Here is a 20,856-nt window from a genome sequence, read left to right on the forward strand (position 1 = left end):
TTTTTTTTTTTTTTTTTTTGCGGTACGCGGGCCTTTCACTGTGGCCGCTCCCATTGCGGAGCGCAGGCTCCGGACGCGCAGGCTCAGCGGCCATGGCTCACGGGCCCAGCCGCCCAGCCGCTCCACGGCACGTGGGATCCTCCCGGACCGGGGCACAAACCCGCGTCCCCTGCATTGGCAGGCAGACTCTCAACCACTGTGCCACCAGGGAAGCCCCAGCTGGAAAACTTTAATTCCATCATCAAGATCTTGGTCCAGTCTTCCTGCCTCTCATGCCTTTGTCAACAGTCCCCAACTAGAGTCAGTGGATGCCGTGGGTCCCTTGATGCCTTGTGTTTCATCACACTTTTGACCCTGAGCTGTGATCTCTTATGTGTTCTTTCCACAAGACCATGCTTGCTTTAGGAGGCAGGAAATGAGCTATAAACAGTAGTTGAATTGAAAGCATCTAAAGTAGAAGAAAAACACGAGATGTGGAAAATCCATGAAATGGGCAAGACTGCATGAATCATCAAGCATCTATAATTATTTGAATTTATTTCATTTTGATATTTTAAGAAAGGCTGTTCTGTTTTGGTGGTTGGATATTGCTTTGAAAAAGAATTTAAAAAAAATTTTCTCATATGTCAAACTCACTTTCTCTTGGTTGTCAGGTTTCCTGGAAGAGGCAATCCATTGTATAGTAAATTCGTGCCCTGGAATAATTAATTTACCCCACATGAGTGAGTACTTTATTCTGAGAACATACAGTGTACCCTGAGTCACCACAGACCTGGCTTTAATCAATACAGAGAAAGCTTTTTAATTGTTCTTCATCTCTGCTAATGCTTGGCACTGATTAGTAGAGTATGCTTTTATGTTTGGCAAAGTCTTTATGGGGAATGTGCAACTGTTATTTGGGCAGTATTTTCCTGCAACTGAATCCATACTTTTTAAGATCACACACAGGCATGGAGTAGGCATGAAAGAATTTTGCAACATTCTTTCTGTCAGCTCAGTTCTAATTCTTCACAGTTCAGATTACAGAACAGGTCTAACGTGGAAATCGAAATTAGAGAATTGACCACTCTTCAAAAAAATAAAAGTACTAGTATTTATAAACGGAATTAACCGAGTCATGGCTACACCATATGTAAGTGAACACAGACAAGGTATGTGTATGTTTTATCTTCACAACCAGAAATCTGCCTTCACTGCCCGCCATCTTTATGGATGCCATTCCCTTTGGTTCTACAGATGCCGACTGCCTAGTGAAGGGCTGTGGATCCCCATTAAGGTAGACTCAGCCAGCATCAGGCGAACATACACTTGGTACCACTGCATGCAGGGAGCCATGCTACCTGTGGAAGAAGGGTAGCCCCTGCTCTGCTCAGAGTGTGGGTTCTGGTGGAGAGGAAGTGGACATCCATAGACGTGAACATCGATTCATTGGCTGCCAGGGTGGAGTCGTGGAGTACTATAGAAAAAAGTGTTAGTTGGAATTTTCTGTTCCGAAGATAGTCCAGTGACATATTATCTGCATAGAAAGTCTGTTTCCCCCTGGAAGACCGTTGAGACGGTATTAGCTGGCCTGAATTTTTTGTATGCTGCATTAAGAGTGCTACAGTGATGAAGAAAACCTCAATTGCCGGTGAATGTAAAAAACGCTAATTATAGTGCTTTAGCTTCTCTGTCTCTAAATTGGTGATAATCACCCTACATTTATGTTAAACCACCATGTGAGGCAAGATAATAACAAAGCAGAGGGCCCCAGTGAATTCTATATGAACCTTACCTCCACGTGGTCCCACGGAATGGAGCCTAACACCTGTCCAAACATAGACCTTTTCTGGGAGGTTATACGGGCCAGGTGCTGCAATGGATTTTGAAAACCAAACGAAAAACCACTGCGGGAAACAAATTGACTCCAAGCTCTAGGTCTTTCCCCTCCAGATCTGTCCTCCACATATCCTTCAGAGTTCTCTTTCTAGAATGCAAATCTGTCCACGACACACCACCGTTCCGATGAGTAATCCATCCCTGGATCCATGTCATCATCGATTCAAAACACATTAATGAGGTGCCAGGCACTGTGATAAGCCCTGATGACACTTTTCCCCCCATGAAGCTTCCAGTTGGTTTGGGGAGATAAACATTAATTACTTGGTGGAAGATATAATCTCTCATTTTCCCCACCAGCCTATACAATCGACTCCTAAGCATAACACATAAGAGTTATGTCACATGTCATTACCTGGCCCCTAACTTCCGTGTCCTCACCTGTTAACCTTCTCCTCCTCTCTCTCCCCCGCAGCAGAGTCAATTCTTCAGGTCCCTGAATATACCAACCTGTTCATGGCTCTGAATGTGTCCTCTTCTTTTTCTGGATCATTTACCTCTTCTTCCTGCTTGGAGAGCTCTCACTTACCCATGAAGATTCTGCTCAAATGTCCCCTCTTTTGTGGCAGAAGCAATGATTTCCTTTCCTGTGCTCCCAAAGCATCCTTCCCCTCCTCCGTTTCTGGCACTTGCCATGCTGTGTTACAATTACCTTTCCACGACTCTTTCTCCTCTTAGACCACGAACTCTTGGGAGTAGAAGTTGCCTCTTATTTGCATCCGTCTTCCTAGATCCCAGCCCAGAACTTGACCCAGAGTAGATGCTAAGAAGATATTGGTTGATGTTCAGTTGTTATTCCTGATCATATGAACTAAATTGGAAGATTAGGACAGAGAGACCTACATGGAAAGCGGGGAGAAAGATGATTCAATGACGTGAGCTGATACAAGTAAGGTCAGACTGGGAATACTGAAGGCCAGTCGTTTTATGTTTGAAGGAGCTCTAGGGTGAAGAAATTCATCTAGAGTTTTCTAAAACGTCACGAGTTATTTTGGTTATTATTTTGGTGTGGATATTATCACGCTGATGTTCAGGATGAGGGAGAGAGGCTGTGGGCTTCAGGTGTGAAAGTTTCATGAGTTCTCTTTGGTGGAGAAAGAAATCTTCCCTCTCTGTACGTGCTTCAGTGCTACTGGGATTTGCTATGATGTGACCTCCTACCCAAGGCACTCCTGGCCACGAGCTCCAGACCCAGTAAGGCTCCAGTTTGCACCATTCCCCAGCTCTAGAAGCGTCTCATAATTCTTTTAGAAAAATGAAGGAGAGTCAAACTTATGGTGACGGTTAATACTATCAGCTATAGGTGATGATCCAGGAAAGGGGCAGTCTCTCTTCCAGGGAGACTGTATTATTGTGTGTACCTCCCTAATTGAAGGGAGACTAACTCATTTGTAGTTTTGTGTACATAGGATGTTACTGAAGGTGAGGTGCTTTGATGTAGGTTAGAGCATCCTACAGCAAAAAAGACCCCTCTTTGCAATGAAACACCTCCTGGCCTCTGCTTGAGAGGCTGTGTGCACTGAGCTGTACATGACGGGCCAGAACGCGACCTTTGAAACATTTGTCCCCAGCCTGTACTGTTCATCCACGCCATAGACACCCGCATTTCCTGAACAGGGCATTGCCGGGCTCCGGGGCCTCTGGTACCTGCTGAGGGTGTTTTTCCCCCGGAGGATCGCACCTGTGCTGTTCAGAGGTGGTGTTGAGTTACAGGGAGGTGTCTGGCAGACAGGAGTATCACTCTGGTGTCATGTTAAGGATACAAAGCAGTGGAAAATGATCCCGTGAACAGTCATGTATAATTCATGTATTTTTTTATTCCTACATCAAAGCTATAGTTTTCAATAATTTCTGAAGAGAAATTTTTGTTTAATCGCTCATTTAATGGGCTGAAGATTACGTTTTGCCTGTATGGTTTATATCTTTCCCAGTGAATGATGTGAACGTAATCTCAGAGGGAAATAATTAGCACATACACAAAAGCAAGTTTCTTTAGCCCTTTAGCAATCCCTTTTTGAATGATAAACAAAAAATCCAAATCCAAGAGGGACAGAGGGAAATAGGGGTGGTATGAGAAATGTAGGGGTTTCAACTCTATAGCTGATGCTTTATTGTTAAAAGTAAAAGTGATTGGAAGAAGCTGGGTGGTACGTACTTTGGTGTTTGTCATTCTCCATATTTGTCCTTAAGTTTAAATGCCTAATAGTCAAACCATTTTAAAGCATCTTTTGCATGGGATAAGAGAATTCAAGAAAGAATGATGGCCCTCATTGGTTTTGTTACAGGCTTTCAACTTGGCAGCATTTAAGAAAGGTTCATTAGTATGTGCTGCTGTGTATGTGTCTTTTCTTCATAAAACATAGTATGATTCAGAGTCTTCTGGCTTTTGCCCTCCTCACTTAGTATTGGGCAACTTTTACTTTTTAAAGTCTGATTAAAAAAGAATTGAGCCAAAATATGCAAGATGAAAATGTTCAGAAATGCGGTTAACGAGTGGTTTGTATTCAGGTGGTGGCTGGCAGTGATGCCACCTGCCACTCTGGCCCACAGTGTCTACTGCCCGCTGTACTGGGGGAGGGTCCAGGCTTTCACGTCAGGCCAGTGTGACAGAGCTCCCGCTAGCTTCGGTCACCAGGCCCACGGGGGATGTGCCCTTGGTCGTGGCCACCACACAAGGGAGGTGAGTGCCAACAACACTGTGGCCGGCTGAGGGATGGCCCCCAAAGGTCTAAGTCCCCTGAACCTGGGGATATGTTACCCTGCACGGCAGAGGGGACTTCGCCAATGTGATCAAGTTAGGGTCTTGAGATGGGGAGAGAACAGTGGATTATCCGGGTGGGCTGGATGAAATCACAAGGGTCCTTATGAGAGGAAGGCAGGAGGGTCAGAGTCAGAGGAGATGGGACCAGGCAGGCAGAGGTCAGCATGACAGGGCCATGAGCCACGGGATGTGAGCAGCCTCCGGAAAGTAGAAAAGGCAAGGAACTGATTCTCCCCTAGAGCCTCCTGAAGTAACACAGTCCTGTCGGCACCTTGACATTAGCCCCAGATCAAGAAGAGAATGAAAATGATTTTGGACTTATGACTTCTGGAAGTGTAAGGTGATAAACCTGTGTTATTGTTAAGCCACTAAGTATTTACTAATACCACAGCCATAGGAAACCAGTGAAAGAGGCTTGTGATTGGGAACGGATGCACATGGCCGTGGCAGGGGAGGAGGACCTCACTTTCATCAGGGATGATCGAGCCCCGGTCCGGGAGGATCCCACATGCCGCGGAGCGGCTGGGCCCGTGAGCCATGGCCGCTGAGCCTGCGCATCCGGAGCCTGTGCTCCGCAACGGGAGAGGCCACAACAGTGAGAGGCCCTCATACCACAAAAAAAAAAAAAAAAAAAGAAAGAGCGAGAGTTAGGGCCCTAACAGTTCTGGCTTTGAGTCAGACTGCCTGGGTTAAAATCCTGGCACCACCATCAATTAGTTGTGTGACCTTGAGTCACTGGACCTCTGTCTGCCTTTGTTCTCTCATCCGTAAAATGGGAACCATGACAGAACTTGCCTCAGAGGCTTGTAAGGAGGTTTACTGACATAACTCATACAAAGCGTTTGCACCGTCCCTGGCAGAGTGGAGGCTCTGTAGACGTGGACTCTTATTGGATAAGCCCTCAGCTCTTCACAGGCTTTGCTGTGTGTTTGTGCTGCTGCATTTTACTGGCCCGTTTAGTAAGGTTCTCTTTGTTTGGGGAGCCACAGGAATTATGCATTCCTCACTCATATCAGTCTGAAAGAAATACCTGCTCTTTCTGTGGGCAGGGACGTTGAGGCTAAATGCATGGTCCTTGGCTTGGGGGGGTCTTTGTTTTGTTTTCATAGGCGGCACAGAATAGATATACGTGTTTTCTACGGAAGGAACAGGTCGGTTCCTTGCAATGAGATATATTCGTGGTTACCTGTTTAGGTCTCAACTCAGAAGGCCCTTAGATTTTCATTCTTCTACTTACCCTTATGCTTAGAGTAGGAAGATTTTGGTAAAACATCAGACATCTCAGGGTAAGGGAGACTAAGTGCAGTGGTTGAAGGGGGTTGGGGGAAAGCTCGTAGGGTCATTGCAGCTCTAGAGCTCTGAGAAGGTGGGAAACTTCACAGATCATGACCAGCGATTAGCTCATGGCGCAGTTATCACTCAGTGGAAGGTGGGCAGCTCACTCAGATTCTGTGCTGTTTTATTCTACAGCACCCTTGGATAATGATGCCTTTTTGGTAATTTCTAGTAACTGTGTCTCCTTAGATGGAGGCTGGTATGAGCTATCACCCAGCTCATACTAAATTTCCCCCTGTGGGTGGCCTTTGAGTTGGCCAGGGGTACATTCCAGCCAAGAAGACAGCACAGAGCAGGGCCCCTTTGGGAAATTACAGACCGTTGAGCATGTGCTGGGTGCTCAGTGGAGAGAGGGCCGGGGGTCGGGGCACCTGGAATTGTCACTCAGGGGAGAGTGTGCAGGGCTTCGGGCACCCAACCTAGGAGTCTGGGCTGTATCCTGAGCCCTTCCTTCCCCAGACTGTGCAGAGGTGTGGTATTATACTAGATGTGGTGCATATAGACAATGGAATATTACCCAGCCGTCAAAAAGAATGAAACAATGCCATTTGCAGCAACGTGAATGGAACTAGAGATTATCACACTGAGTGAAGTCAGACAGAAAAGGACAACTATCGTACGATATCGCTTATATGCAGAATCTGAAAAAAAAATGATACAAACGAATTTATTTACAAAACAGAAACAGACTCAGAGAAGGAACTTATGGCTAGCAGCGGGGAAAGGTGGGGGAAGGGATAGTTAGGGAGCTTGGGATTGACATGTACATACTACTATATTTATTTATTTTTTTATAGATTTATTTATTTATTCTTGGCTGCACTGGGTCTTCGTTGCTGCTTGCAGGCTTTTCTCTAGTTGCAGCGAGTGGGCTCTACTCTTCGTTGTGGTGCGTGGGCTTCTCATTGTGGTGGCTTCTCCTGTTGTGGAGCATGGGCTCTAGGCGCACGGGCTTCAGTAGTTGTGGCACATGGGCTCAGTAGTTGCGGCTTGCGGGCTTTAGAGCGCAGGCTCAGTAGTTGTGGTGCATGGGCTTAGCTGCTCCGCGGCATGTGGGATCTTCCTGGACCTGGGCTCGAACCCGTGTCCCCTGCATTGGCAGGCGGGTTCTTAAACACTGCACCACCAGGGACGCTCACACACTACTATATTTAAAATAGATAACCAACAAGGACCTACTGTATAGCACAGGGAACTCTGCTCAATATTCTGTAACAACCTAAATGGGAAGAGAATTTGAAAAAGAATAGATACATGTATATGTATAACTGAATCACTTTTCTGTACACCTGAAACTAACACAACATTGTTAATCAACTATGTTCCAATATAAAATAAAAGTTAAAAAAAGATAGATGTCAAGGGAAAGGGACATGAAGACCTCTGTGGTCCCAGAGTTTTGGAAGTGCTGGGAAAACAAGCAAAACCGTTTCTTTCCACTAGGAATTTTCAGAGCCTGTGAATACGTTTTGAATTTCCCAGAAGTGGATATCGTAGATAAGTAGAAATGAGACCCGGAACTAAGGCATCGGGGTAAAAAAGAGTGGGTGGGTCCAAGAGATCCAGGATGAGGGTTAGAAAACAATTGGTGACCAGTAAGATGGTGAGGGGGGCAGCAAGGAGATGCAGAGAGAATTCCAATGTGACCATAGTTTCAAGCTTAGGATTTTAAGCGATAGCTTAGCATTTGGGGCCCTAGAGGAATAGAGAAGATGGAACTGGCTTTATAGGAAGATAATGGGTTTTGAATTTATTACGGACTCGTTTATCTATATTTGTGATACTGGCAGTATAGCTGATGATGCCAAAGTCCACATCCCCAGGCTAGAAAGCTGTGTAGAGCCGGGCACTTGGAGCCATGGGTATCGATGAAGACCTCTAGAGACAGTAGGGTTTCCAAGGATGCAACTCACGTTCACTTACCAAACTCAGTCAGTGGTGCTGTCGTCACGTGGAAGGGTGGAGCCACCAGTTAGCTAAGTGCTGACTGATGAGCTGATTAGGACCCTTGCCCTGTTTAAACTGAGGCTGCCTCTCTTCTTGTAGGATCATAGCTTGTGCAATGACCATGAATAAGTACGTGGAAGAAAACGTGTCTCAGAAATCCTACACAACCATCAAGTATTTCATGAAGATGCTGAGCAGCGTCAGCGAGACCCTGATCTTCATGTTCATGGGCGTGTCCACCGTGGGGAAGAACCACGAGTGGAACTGGGCCTTCGTCTGCTTCACCCTGGCCTTCTGCCTGATCTGGAGAGCGCTGGGTAATGAGCGTGTATCCCCTGCGTGAGCGCTGGGGGTCGCGCGTGGAGAGATGGGCCCTTCCTCCTGCCCCTCCCCTTGGTGGCCGCTGCAGCCACTTCTTTTCTTGAAGTCTTGAGCTCTTGTCTTTCTTATCTCCTTCCTCCACCCCCTCGCTCTCCATGGCCTCTCCCTTCTCCTGTTTCTCCTCCTCTCCCCTCATCCTGACATACTCTTTCCTCCCCGGAGTATTTTCATGCGTTTCCTTTAAGTGGAATTAACCTCTCTTGGCGTCTCTGATTCCAAGAGCCCAGTGATGCGAGGCAGGAGGAGGAATGCGGGCAGGATGGTAGGAAAGGGACCCGTTTGGAAATACTTTACCCTGAAACAGAAGCCCAGAAAATGCGCCTTCACGTTCCTGTGTCCTGGCCTCACACAGTCTGTTTCCTTTGGTTTTGTTTTTCTTCTCAGGTGTCTTTGTCCTGACCCAGGCCATTAACTGGTTCCGGACGATTCCCCTGACCTTCAAGGACCAGTTCATCATTGCCTACGGTGGGCTCCGCGGGGCCATCTGTTTCGCACTGGTGTTTCTCCTTCCTGCTGCCGTATTTCCCCGGAAAAAGCTGTTCATCACGGCGGCAATAGTGGTCATATTCTTCACTGTCTTCATCCTGGTGAGTGGAGCTCGGTCTCCCGGCAAAGTCTCTCGCTTTATCAGGAGGAAACAAGGTCACTCAGGTGACCATCGTGAACTCCTTTTACATGATGCCAAGGTGCCTTGAGGCTTAGGTAGTTAGGACATGAGGGAAAATGGTGTTTCCTCACGTCACTGGGTTGTGCAGGGGCCTGAGGGTGTCCAATTTGGTCACTTGGCTGACACAGAAGAATTGCTATTTAAGGAAACTCAGCTGTGTGAGCTGAGCTCCCTCCTGGAAATTTATGAGCTGCACTTGCTAATCCTCGGCATTTGTCTTCCTCTCTGACCTAGTAAGCGTGCTCATTAAATGCTGGTTGTGCGATAACCTCCCAGCAGCTCTTTGACATGGGTTCACTGCGTCCCTTGAAACGATGGGAGGGGTGACTACACATTTAATATGGGGAGGTGGACAGCTGTGGGTCTGGGTCAAGATCCTGACTTTGCAAGTTCATCAACTCCTTTAAGTTAATTATCCAGCCCTTAGGAGATTCGGTTCTGCGGATAGTCATTTAGAAATTACGTCTGGGGCTCCTCTGCGTGCCAGACAGTGCTCTGGGTGCTTAGGATCCAAGAGTGAGCAAAACCCAGAAATATCCCCGACCCTGCAAAGCTTCCATTCCAGTGAAAGTAAACAGAGTAAGTGAGGGAATTAGAGTCTGTTAGAAGGTGAGAGACGCCGGACAGTAGGAAGCTGTAGGGCTCAGGCCTGGTGAGGGTGGAGTCGTGTTACAATTCTGGATGGAATAGTCGTGGAAGGCAATGGTGAAAAACATACTTGAGTAAAGGTTTGCAGGGGGGAAGAGGATTAGCTGAGCTGAAGAACATTCCAGGCAAATGGGACTAAAGACAAAGGTCTGGAGGTGGTGTGCACGTAGCCCACGTGGCCGCTGGAGGGCAGTGTGGTTTAGGAGAGAGGAGGTGAGGGAGAGTCCGGAGTCCTAGGTCATGTGGGGCAGCGGGGGCCATCGGGCCAGTGTCAGCACGTTGGCTCCTGTCCAGGTGAAACGGAAGCATCCAAGTTTGGGGCAGAAGCGTGACGTGTTTTACTTGGTAAAAGGAGCCCCTGGCCGCTGTGAGAAGAGGCTGTTAAGAGGAAAGGATACGAGTGGGAAAGGCAGTGTGGGACCCAGAGCAGTGATCAGGCAAGATGGTAAGAAGGGGCAGAGGCTGGTGAATGATGGCGGCTGGGGGTGAGCCCGGGACCCCGACTCCAGAGGCAAGCTCAGAACTGCGGGGAGCTCTGCTGACCGCCCCCGCGCCCCGCCGAGAGAGAAGACAGTATTACCCAGTTACGGTTAGGGATAGTTCCAGTTAGAGGGACACGTACTAGTTTGGTTCAGACATCCCAGGTTGGTTTGATTTTCTCAACGCAGGGAGACGGCGCCCCAGGGGTGGAGAGGAGACGCAGACTCCCTGCTTTCATCTTTTCACTGTGTGTTTGCAGGAACCTTGGAACAAGCATGCAATTAGCTAGTCTCACGCGTCTGAGGCAGCGTTGTGAAGGGAACCCATTTTTTTTAACTTTTCATTTTATATTGGAGTAGAGTTGATGGACAATGTTGTGTTAGTTTCAGGTGTGCAGCAAAGTGAGTCAGTTCTACACATACAAATATTCTTTATTTTTTTCAACCCAGTTTTTTTTTAAATTGTGGTAAAATACACATAACATAAAACTTACCACTGTAACAGTTTTAAAGGGTACAATTCATTGACGTTACATACATTTACAGTGTTGAGCAGCCATCATGACTATCTAACTCCAGAACTTTTTCGTAACCCCAAGTGGAAATCCCGTACCCGTTAGGCAGTCACTCTCCTCCCGTCCCTTCGCCCAACCCCTGGCAACCACTAATGTGCTCATTTGCCTGTTTTTCTTCTTCTTTTTTTATGTTTTTGACATTTTAGAAACTTTATTAAGGAAAATTTTCAAATATACATTAAGTGTAAAGAGGATAGTATAACAAATGCCCCACGTTAACGACACAAGTTGTTTTTCAGACTCTGCTCAATATTATGTAAAAATTCTTTCCAACTGGGAAAGAATTTGAAAAAGAAAGTGAATCTATTTTGCCTTGAGCCCTTTAATGTCTCAGGAGCAGCCTAGGGCAGAGTGCTTGAGGGGGACAAGTCAGGCCTGGGAGTCACTGTCCAGCTCTTCCCAAGCTAGCTGCCCTGTCCTAACACCCCACAGAAAGCCCTGCCCAGCCTGAGTCAATGCTCTGGACTCTTCTCCAGACGCTCAGAAATCAAGGTGTCACATCTGAGTATCAAATACAAAAAGAGAACCATGTCAGTCTAGAGCACCTAAGAACCAGGTCGTTTGGAGATGAATCTATCGGCCGTTATGTCTACACAAATATCCATAGTGTAAAACCAGCCCCGTACCCCCAACCCCATGGGTGTATGCCTCGTAACGTGAGATAAAAAAAGACTGAATAAAAAGATGTAATTCCAGAGAGGACACGCAAAATGCAAGCTCAGGTGGTTTAGTTATTAGATTCGACAGACAAAACATTGCACTTCTGCATTCAGAACAAACATCACATAGGAAAAAGGAAAATATTACAATAAATGTATACTGCTGTTCATTGAATGTATGCGTACAGGTGGTCAGTATAAGGTGTCACTTTTACACTCTTGGTATTTTGGCTTTTTGGAATCGTACCTCAGGCATAAGGTCTAAGTGAAGTTTTGAGTCCCCACGTTAAAGGACTACGCACCCGCTTTGGATGAGCGCTGTGTATATCCATAGTTAACGTTGATTAAGAAAGTTTTTAACGTGATAGATTAACAACAGTAACGGCAACAAACAAAACAGTTGTGTTGGCTCTGTTTGGTATTGTAAACGTAGCAAGTAAACCCTTCAGTGATGGCGATTTTTGGGGGGTCCATATTTGGCATCTGCAAGCATGCCCCGTGGACAGTCTTCTGCTCTGATTAGGTTTAAGGATGACCCTGCGACACGCACTGTGACGCCCATAGGAAGAATAGTTGTGTGGTCCCACACCTCCTGTTCCCTTCCCTTCGCTGTGGTCTGCCCCATCCCCTCTCTGTGTGCGAAGACTGGAGACTAACGGCTATCACTTGGGTCCTTGACCTGACCCCTTTCCCTCCCATTTCCTATCCCCCACTGGTCTTTAGGAGACGATGAACACACACATGCACAAATACACACACGCTGCCTTCAGAAAGGTTCTTTTTTCCAGAATACATCCATTATTAGGGGACTCAGGGAAAGGAGCCTGGGAGGAGAGACTTAGTGGGTTCCAAACATAGTAGAAACAACTAATTATCGTCCATGCATACAATTTTGCCTTCTGATGAATAGCGATGCATTCTTCTCCAAATGACGACTTTTATGTTGATGGACCTATCATTAAACATTAAAATGCCTTTCCCTCTTATTTTAGTATTTCTTGTAGGAAGTATTTTAATACTTCCATCCTGATACTCGTGAGTTAGCACCATCTTCTAAAGCAGAATTTCCTGTGACACGTGGCTTATTATTTGATACTAAGATTTATAATGAGAATTTTAACGTTCCTTGAGTCACGTTGATAATTAGAGAAAGTAGCCTCTGGATGAAGCCATTAACATCTTCCCGGAAAACAGTCTTGCTTGGAGAATAGTGAATGAGTAAACGATTCTGATTCATTGGACGTGTACGTTCGTTTTCATATAAACAAGATTGGTAATGATATAGAAAATATAAGCTATCTCTCTTGTTTTAAAATGATATTCAAGATTGAGGCAGGGTAGAATCCAGCAGTAGAAAGCACAGACGTTGGAGTGGGCTGTTCTGGGTTAGTGTTCTGGCCCAGCTCTTCATAGGATCTGTTGAGCCTCAGTTTGCTTTGCTCTAAGGTCTGAATCGTGGTACCTCCCTCCCAGGCAGTGGAGAGGAAATATGTATGTAAACACAATACCTGATGCAAGGTTTTAACCTGATGATTTGCTCTGTTTGCATTATAACATTAAGTAAAATGATAATAGGAGAAAGAAAAACTTAACTCCTTTCAGTGTATTTCAGAGCCCAATAATTATTATTCAGTTAGTCCCTATAATTATAGGGCAGAACCTCACAATTCTGGAAATTCATTGAGTAGTTAAGGAGAAGTCCATCAAGGAGCACGGTTGACTGGAATTCCAAGAGCGGAGTCTCTTTTTGCCTCCATCATGGATTAGTGTTGTAATCTGTTGCTAAGCCATTGTCCAAAACTGACGAGTCTGCATTTCACCCTACTTGCAAGGTAGCAAGCTCCTCCTTGAATACCTTTATGGTTCTCATCCCACTTACCCCATTCTAAAATAAACACCGTGTGTACAACCAGATTTACGATCTCTGCGGTCAAGTTTGGAATGTGAAAAAGCCTTATATAGGATAGCATAGCAATGACAGTAATATTTTTTAATGAATGAAAACAGTTTCTTCAAGTCTTTCTGGAAATTGCCTGCCTGTTAAATCAGCAAAGAAATATAAAGCCGTTCCCCACCCCCTGCCCTCACCCCGCTTTGTTTTTTTGCAAAATTTAATTGCAAAAAAACAAAAATGAAAGAAATCATTTTCTTCCAAAAGAACAGACCCCAAGATGCTCCTTCTTCAATCAGGCAGCAGTGCCTTTTACTTTCTCACTTTACTGGGAGCAGAAGGGTGAGGGTGGGCGGAAAGCAGAGATGGCCGAGGGAAAAAATAAAGCTTACCTCGCTGTCCTTCTTCCCGGGCTGCTGTGTGACAGTTCCCCTCTGCCATGCCCGACTCTGGGGTGTTGTGTTTATTGCGCTAAAGCCAAATGAATGGGTGAAAATTTAACTTGTGCTTTGCAAATACTTTTTTCATTGGTTTGAAGGAAAACTAAGGGGTTTCTTTATTTTTTCACCCACATGGATGGTAACAAGCTGTTTTTCTAAGCCTTGTCAGGCTGTTCCTCAGGTGACCAAAATGAGGAATTCTGCAATGTGGTAAAATAAGGTGCATTTTCAAAGGTATTCTTTTTTTTTTTTTTTTTTTACTGTGTCCCCCAACCAGAGACTCAGGCTCTTAGAATATAACATCCAGCTTGGGGAACTTAATATGACATTCGGATGCCATGTCCTCTCCCTCCAAAATAGATGGATTGAGGAAGGAACGAACAAAGAGAGGGAGAGAAAGTAAGGCAGAACCTATCAAATAATTCCATTTGAGCACAGCATGACAACTGCAAATAATTTTAAGAGAGAATGGGGACTATTAAAAAGGAACTGGTTAAACAAATACTTCTTTTGGGGGTTTAATTTAATTAATTAATTTTTATATCAGAGTATAGTGGCTTTACAATGTTGTGTTAGTTTCTGCTGTACAATGAAGCGAAACAGCTATATGTATACATATACCCCTCCCTCTTGGACCTCCCTCCCCCCATCCCACCCATCTAGGTCATCACAGAGCACGGAGCCGAGCTCCCTGTGCTATACAGCAGGTTCCCACTAGCTAGCTATTTTACACATGGTACTGTATATATGTCAATCCTCATCTCTCAATTCATCCCGCCCCTCCTTCCCCCCACACAGTGTCTACACCTCCATTCTCTATGTCTGTGTCTCTGTTCCTGCCCAGCAAATAGGTTCATCTATACAAATGTGTATTTTTAACTGAGACGTGTCATTGCATCTCATCCATACTTTTATTAATTATAAACTTAATTATGTTGTAGTTTTAGAAACTCGACTTGACCTGGGCGCTGGGCCACACTTGCTTCCTGTAGTAGATCAGTTTTGTTTTATTTATTCTAGGTTATCCGTCTAGTGGAAGAAATCAGCTTAGTGACTGGGGCAGGCCCCGTGTCCCATCTTTACCTTTATGTCCTATATTTACAAATATAAGGCACTCACTTATTATTAACTGAATGAATACCTGGTAGAGAAAAGCATGTGAAACAACACTTAGTATCCTCAGAACACATTGTGTCATTTTATAAATAGCACTGACTTTGTTGGGTTTTTTTTTCCTGGAGCTATTATTAGCCTAGAGGCTTCATGGAATCTAAAACTCAGTGAAATCACCCATCGCTGTAAACCACATGTTGACACCTATTTTCATTTACATAAGTTAAAAATTACAGAATATGTGTTGATTGGAAAATGGTCATTACCCCCATGTTATTTCAAAGTGGCAGACTGAACTACAAGTAGAACACAAGGTGCGTCATGCCAAACTTGCTCAAAATCATTCATGTTTTAGAAAGTGAAAGTGAAGCTGAAAAATGCCCAAAGCTGGACTGATGGAACAAAATTAATGACCTCCTTTACAAAATGTGTGTGTGTCACAGTTTATGTTACCAGAAACATTCTTAAAGACTTAAAGACATGCAGAGAGGTGAGCGAGGAACCAGTCGTGTCAGGGAGCGTCTCTCAACACATCCACCCCTCCCCGTAAATCCAGTAATCCCTCCTGGTCATGAATTCTTCATGCCGAGTGATGGCAGCTATCGACCAGCCAGGCAAGAAACTCGGGGATCTTCCTGGACCCCGCATTGTCACCCCCTCCTCCCTTGGCCTATTTTAGTGCCCGTATCACAAAATTTTAAACATAATAGCGATAGTTTGTTTTGGGAGCTGTTAGTTCCCCATCATTCTCCTTTCTCTAAATTTTTCTGGTTCCATTTACTCTTCCAGATTAATTTTGAACATTTTCTCAACTTCTAAATATTCACGTTTCTTAAAAATCCGTTGGAATATGTTATCGAAATTGTATCGCACATGTATTGAGGTAAAATTGCCATCATAATACTGTTAACTAATCCCACCAAGGAACTTTGTGTGGTTTTTTTCAGACTCAAATCTTTTTAATATCCTTTAATTACATTTTACAGTTCTCTTTGTAAAGGCTTTTTGTGCATTTCATCATAGGATTATATACTGTATTATGTACTTCTGTAGAGAGTATGAAAGTATGTGTGTGTGTATATATATATATAATCCATATAGTATAATATATAATATAGTAGTATAAACTAGTATTAAATATATTCTCTCCCGTTCTATCTCTCACTATACATGTATGTCTCATTGCTATTTTGTAGGTGTTTATTCTGTTTTTTTTTTAATTAGTATATGGGATGGATTTGTGTATGTTCTTTTTATGTTTAGTCACTTTACTAAACTTTCTTGTTATTTTTAAATGAAAAAAGATTGTTGTCGATTTTTTAGGACAAAAACTAGGTCATCCTTGAGCAACAAAAACCTTGTCACTCTATTTTCAGTATCTATGCTTTCCCCTCTATCTCTTCCTATTTCATTGACCAGGACAAGCATTGTGGAACAGCAGGTTGGGAGTATCTTTGTGTTGTTCCTACTTCTAACAGAAATGCTTTTAATGTTTCATTATTAAGTCAGATGTTCACTAGAGATTTCTGGCAGATATTTTTTATTATATTAAGGATTTTTTTCTCTTCCTTACTAAATAGCTTATGTTTCTCTCCATTTCCCAAGTGCCCTGTGAACATGCCCAAACCCACACTGGATCCTTTCTCATGGCTGGTCCTGTGCTCCCGTTAGGTCTCTGCTAGGTTCTGCTTCCAACAACTTGTAAGACTCTGATCCAGGGTTCCCTTTCTGCAGAGCCTTCCTTGACCCGTTCCCTGTGGGTCTCTCTCGTTCCTCCTGTGCTTACTTTATAACTGGTTTTGTGCATATCCTTCTCCTCATAAGACTATGAAGTCCTTGAGCTGAGGTCCTTAACTATCCATCCCTGTGTCCCAAATGCCTGAGCCGCCAACATGTACGCCATGAACGCTCAATTAAAATTGTTTAATAGATTAATGAATGAATCATTGAGATGTTTTCTGTGAATAATCCAAGTAGGTGATTCCTCTGAACTGGATAATACTTTATTATTTTTTAGAATTACTTTCTTTTTCTATTTCTTAGAATTACATAGAATTAACGCTTTCAATTCCTTGCATTCTGTCCACTGTTTTGCTTCTAGTAGCAGGTTTGGGGACATGGCGCTCTGAAAATATGCCAGCTGTTAGAGAGGAAGAAGAAAAGTAACAAAATGTTACATATGCTGTGTTAAGTCTTGGGGGCAGGGTATCTTTTGTCAGTTATCAAAGTTTAGGAGAATAGAAGTTATTCTTGAATTTGACAAGAAGTTTCCCCTCTCCTCCTTGTTTTTCTGTGCAGGGAATAACTATCCGACCGCTGGTGGAGTTTCTTGATGTTAAGAGGTCCAATAAGAAACAGCAAGCTGTCAGTGAGGAAATCCATTGTCGGGTAGGTGTTAATGTAACCATAGTGTAACAATTTAAATGGTCAAAGGGAAAATTATTGGATTAAGTCAGACTGCTTGACACCATGGTGCTCATTTCCTGAAGAGGTAACTGGCAGAGGGTGAGGGGGGTGGGGTAGGGTAGAGGGTGGATGGAGAAGGGCGTGAATTGGGGGTAGAATGAACACAGCCCCGAGGAGGCTACACTCCTTCAGGAATACAGGAGTATCACTTCCTTCAACCTGAAATGTTTCTACTGGAAAATTATTACCATATTTCATATTTTCCAAAATTATGAACAGGCTGTTTTATTTATTTTTAACTTTTTATTTTATATTGTAGTATGTGCGATTAACAACGTTGTGATAGTTTCAGGTGCACAGCCAAGTGACTCAGCCATACATATACACGATGAGAAAAATAATCTATGAATTGCCTAAGATTGATATGACAAACATCTCATCAACTTGTTCGAAGATGAATTGTTGTTTTATTGTTTATTCAAATAAACAAAAAGCAAAAACTGTCAGGGCCTTTGAAGTTTAAGCTTGATATTAAGAGAAATTTCTATAATTAGACTTTCTATAGATAAAATGTTTACAACTATAAGTAGAAATAAGAATTAGAATTTCTGTAAATAGAAATTCCTAATTTTTATGAATAGAAATGGAAATGACTGATTTGAGGTAAAATTAATCAGCCTGCTTTTTCTGTTTTAGTTTTTTGATCACGTGAAGACCGGGATTGAAGATGTTTGTGGACACTGGGGTCACAACTTTTGGAGAGACAAGTAAGAAGGCCTTTTGCCATTATTTTATTACGTGGCTCTGAATCAGTCTGGAAGCAGGACAATTTTTTTTTTGAACAGGAAAATCAATTCAACAAATATTTATTAAACACTTACTCAGTGCAAGCCATGGTCTGTATATTAAAAAGAAAAATGGTATGGCCTTGAGGTGGTGGAAAAACTAAAAACATGGTTCAACCAATTTGTAAGTGCCTGGGACAGTACAGGGAGCAAGTAAGGCTCCATAGGAAGCAGGGCATATTGACTTGTGTTATTTTTCAGAGTTTCAAATCTTTCCTGTTGTGCCATAGTATGTCCTTTAAGGTAAAGTTTAGCTGTAATAGAGACCTGGAACAATAGTAGCTTTAACAAGATAGAAGTTTATTTCTCTCTTATGTAAATATCAGGTAGGCAATGTACCTTTTTTTTTTTTTTTTTTTTTTTTTTGCGGTATGCGGGCCTCTCACTGTCGTGGCCTCTCCCGTTGTGGAGCACAGGCTCCGGATGCGCAGGCTCAGCGGCCATGGCTCACGGGCCCAGCCGCTCCGCGGCATACGGGATCTTCCTGGACCGGGGCACGAACCCGTGTCGCCTGCATCGGCAGGCGGGCTCTAAACCACTGCGCCACCAGGGAAGCCCAGCAGTGTACCTTTAATAGATGAGCTACACTCCACAGATTACTCAGGGTTCCAGAACCCTTCCATCTAGTTGATTCCACCAAGAACCTCCATTTTCAAGGTTGCCTCTTAAACCAAAATGGCTGCTGCAGCATTAGCCATTGTGTACACATTCCGGGAATAAAGTCAATGAAGAGACAAAGAATATGTACTAGCTTCCTCCTAACCAAAGTTATCAGAAATTCCACACAATTCTTCCAGTTGAATCGCATGGCCTGGCCTTGTATGACCCAGACTAATTATATGGGCGGCCGAGGAATGCAGTCTGTTTGGTTAAAACTGGGGGCTCCATTACTATTTGTTCTCCCATATATGTTGAGGGGCTTTGTCAAATGCAGAACTCCAGAGCACCTGAGGAGACACATAGACTTGCCAAAATAACAAATATTTTTAAAGCTACACTTCTCTGGAAGATTATGTGCAGTTACATAGATGTGTATCTCTCTCTCTCTATTTACATATGTGTATGTATGTATGATAATTAAGATTCAGTGCCTCTCTTCAAGGATCTCACAGTTGAAATACAAGAGGTAGGCAGGCCAGGCAGAATTAGGTGCACACTTTAATATATTCTGAGATACAGACTTATGGGATCAAGAAGTAAGGATGGATTCAGACAGCAGGGTTAGGGCCAGTGGGGTGTCGGAGGAGCCAGCTCGCATGGGCTGGTGGGAGCTGACCGTATGTGTCTCCTCCCTGATCTAAGTTCAGTGCCGTCTACATTGGTGACTTGAATCAGCCATGGTGAGGGTGTGCCAGGTGACTGACAAATGCTACAAATCAGGGCCTCTTTTTTTCTCAGAAAGTAATTTGTTCACATTCACCGGCACATCACTGGCTGGGAAAGCCTTCTGAAGGCGTGCATTTCAGCTGGTCCCTGAAGAGAGATGGACAGGCTCCAAAGTGTACTTGGTGGATCCTTATCACCCTCTTGTTTTTTCTTTTCTAACTTGCTAACAGATCTTCCCCACTGCTGAACTTGACCAACCTACCAATTCATGTAGTTGAACATAAGTGCATTTCTGAGTGCTCACTGTTTGCTCACATGTTCTGCATGATACTGGAGTACATGAAAAGTGCAAGCCATAGACTTGAGCCTTTAAAATTTTGCAAGATAATAAAGGCAACAAAACAGTCACATAGGAAACGTGTGTGTGTGTGTGTGTGTGTGTGTGTATGTGAGAGACATTGGTAAGTAATGAGTTGCAGAGACTATAAGTGATGGCACAACCTTTACAAGCCTGACCACATTGTTTACTAATGTAGAAAGGCCCCTTGGATCTAGCCTGACTTCATAACTAAAGGAAAAATATTTTGTATGTATGGACAGAGTACCCAGTTAGCCAGATGGGGGCACATAGTAATAAAATAAAGCAAAGTAAATTCTCCATTGTAAAAGTATGAAACAAAAGGCCGTTTATCTTGGGCAGTATTCACTTTCTGGGAGGCAGGAGGTAGAGCAGAGAACCCTAGCTCTCTGCCTCATAACTTTCAATGTTACCCTGTTTTACGTCCCTGGGACCTTCCTTGTCTCCGCCAAGCCTGTGATACAGGCTTTTCTGCCTCTTGTTCTCTGTTGTTTTCACAGACAAGCCTTTATCCATCTTCCGTCTCCCTTTCAACCCAACTGCTTTTCTTTCTCTCTCATCCTGTCAGTCCTTTCCTGAAGTGGTAAGTGAGCATGGTAACCCAGAACAGTTTGTTCTTTTCCTGAGGGAAGATTGGACTAAGGATTTATCCCACTCCTTCTACCTCTACAGGGGGAAACCGAGACGTGGTGTAAGAATCAGGTCCCCAGGCCCTGGGGCAGTGGTAGGTGATGGAAGAGGTGAATGCTGTGATCGTGTGGTTTGGTCTGGGACTCAGGTGAAGGACTGAATGTCAGAGAAAGTCCGGCTCCATCCTGTGTTCCTGGCAGAGACACTTTATATGTAAGTCTGTTCCAGGCAGACACCTACAGGCACCGGGCTAATTGGACTATGAATACTGGGTTGGCCAAAAAGTTTGTGTTTTTCCATATATGGAAATACCCGAACGAACCTTTTGGCCAACCCAATACTAAATGTCTGAAAGGTAATATTGTTACATGCCCAACATTTTTCTCCGCAGTGTATGTACTTTATTCAATAATATTATAGACCCTTCCATATTTCCATGCATGAAGTTTTCCAGGTAAATTTCAAATAATTTCCTGGATTGTCAATCACACTGTATGTGGCAAGTAGAGAAGAGAAG

At 43.9% G+C, this 20,856-nt stretch overlaps 1 protein-coding gene across 1 annotated transcript in view; it reads left to right on the forward strand.

Moving 5' to 3' along the window:
- Positions 1-20,856, forward strand: part of SLC9A2 (solute carrier family 9 member A2) — an 86,206-nt gene that overhangs the window by 49,433 nt on the left and 15,917 nt on the right. The window contains exons 4-7 of the mRNA XM_024743808.1: positions 8,021-8,238; positions 8,687-8,889; positions 17,073-17,162; positions 17,877-17,947. Coding sequence (XP_024599576.1) covers positions 8,021-8,238; positions 8,687-8,889; positions 17,073-17,162; positions 17,877-17,947 — 582 coding nt within the window. The remainder of the gene's footprint in view (positions 1-8,020; positions 8,239-8,686; positions 8,890-17,072; positions 17,163-17,876; positions 17,948-20,856) is intronic.

The sequence above is a fragment of the Neophocaena asiaeorientalis genome, unplaced genomic scaffold (genome assembly GCF_003031525.2).
Source record: "Neophocaena asiaeorientalis asiaeorientalis breed wild unplaced genomic scaffold, Neophocaena_asiaeorientalis_V1.1 scaffold114, whole genome shotgun sequence".
In the NCBI taxonomy this organism is placed as follows: Eukaryota; Metazoa; Chordata; class Mammalia; order Artiodactyla; family Phocoenidae; genus Neophocaena; species Neophocaena asiaeorientalis.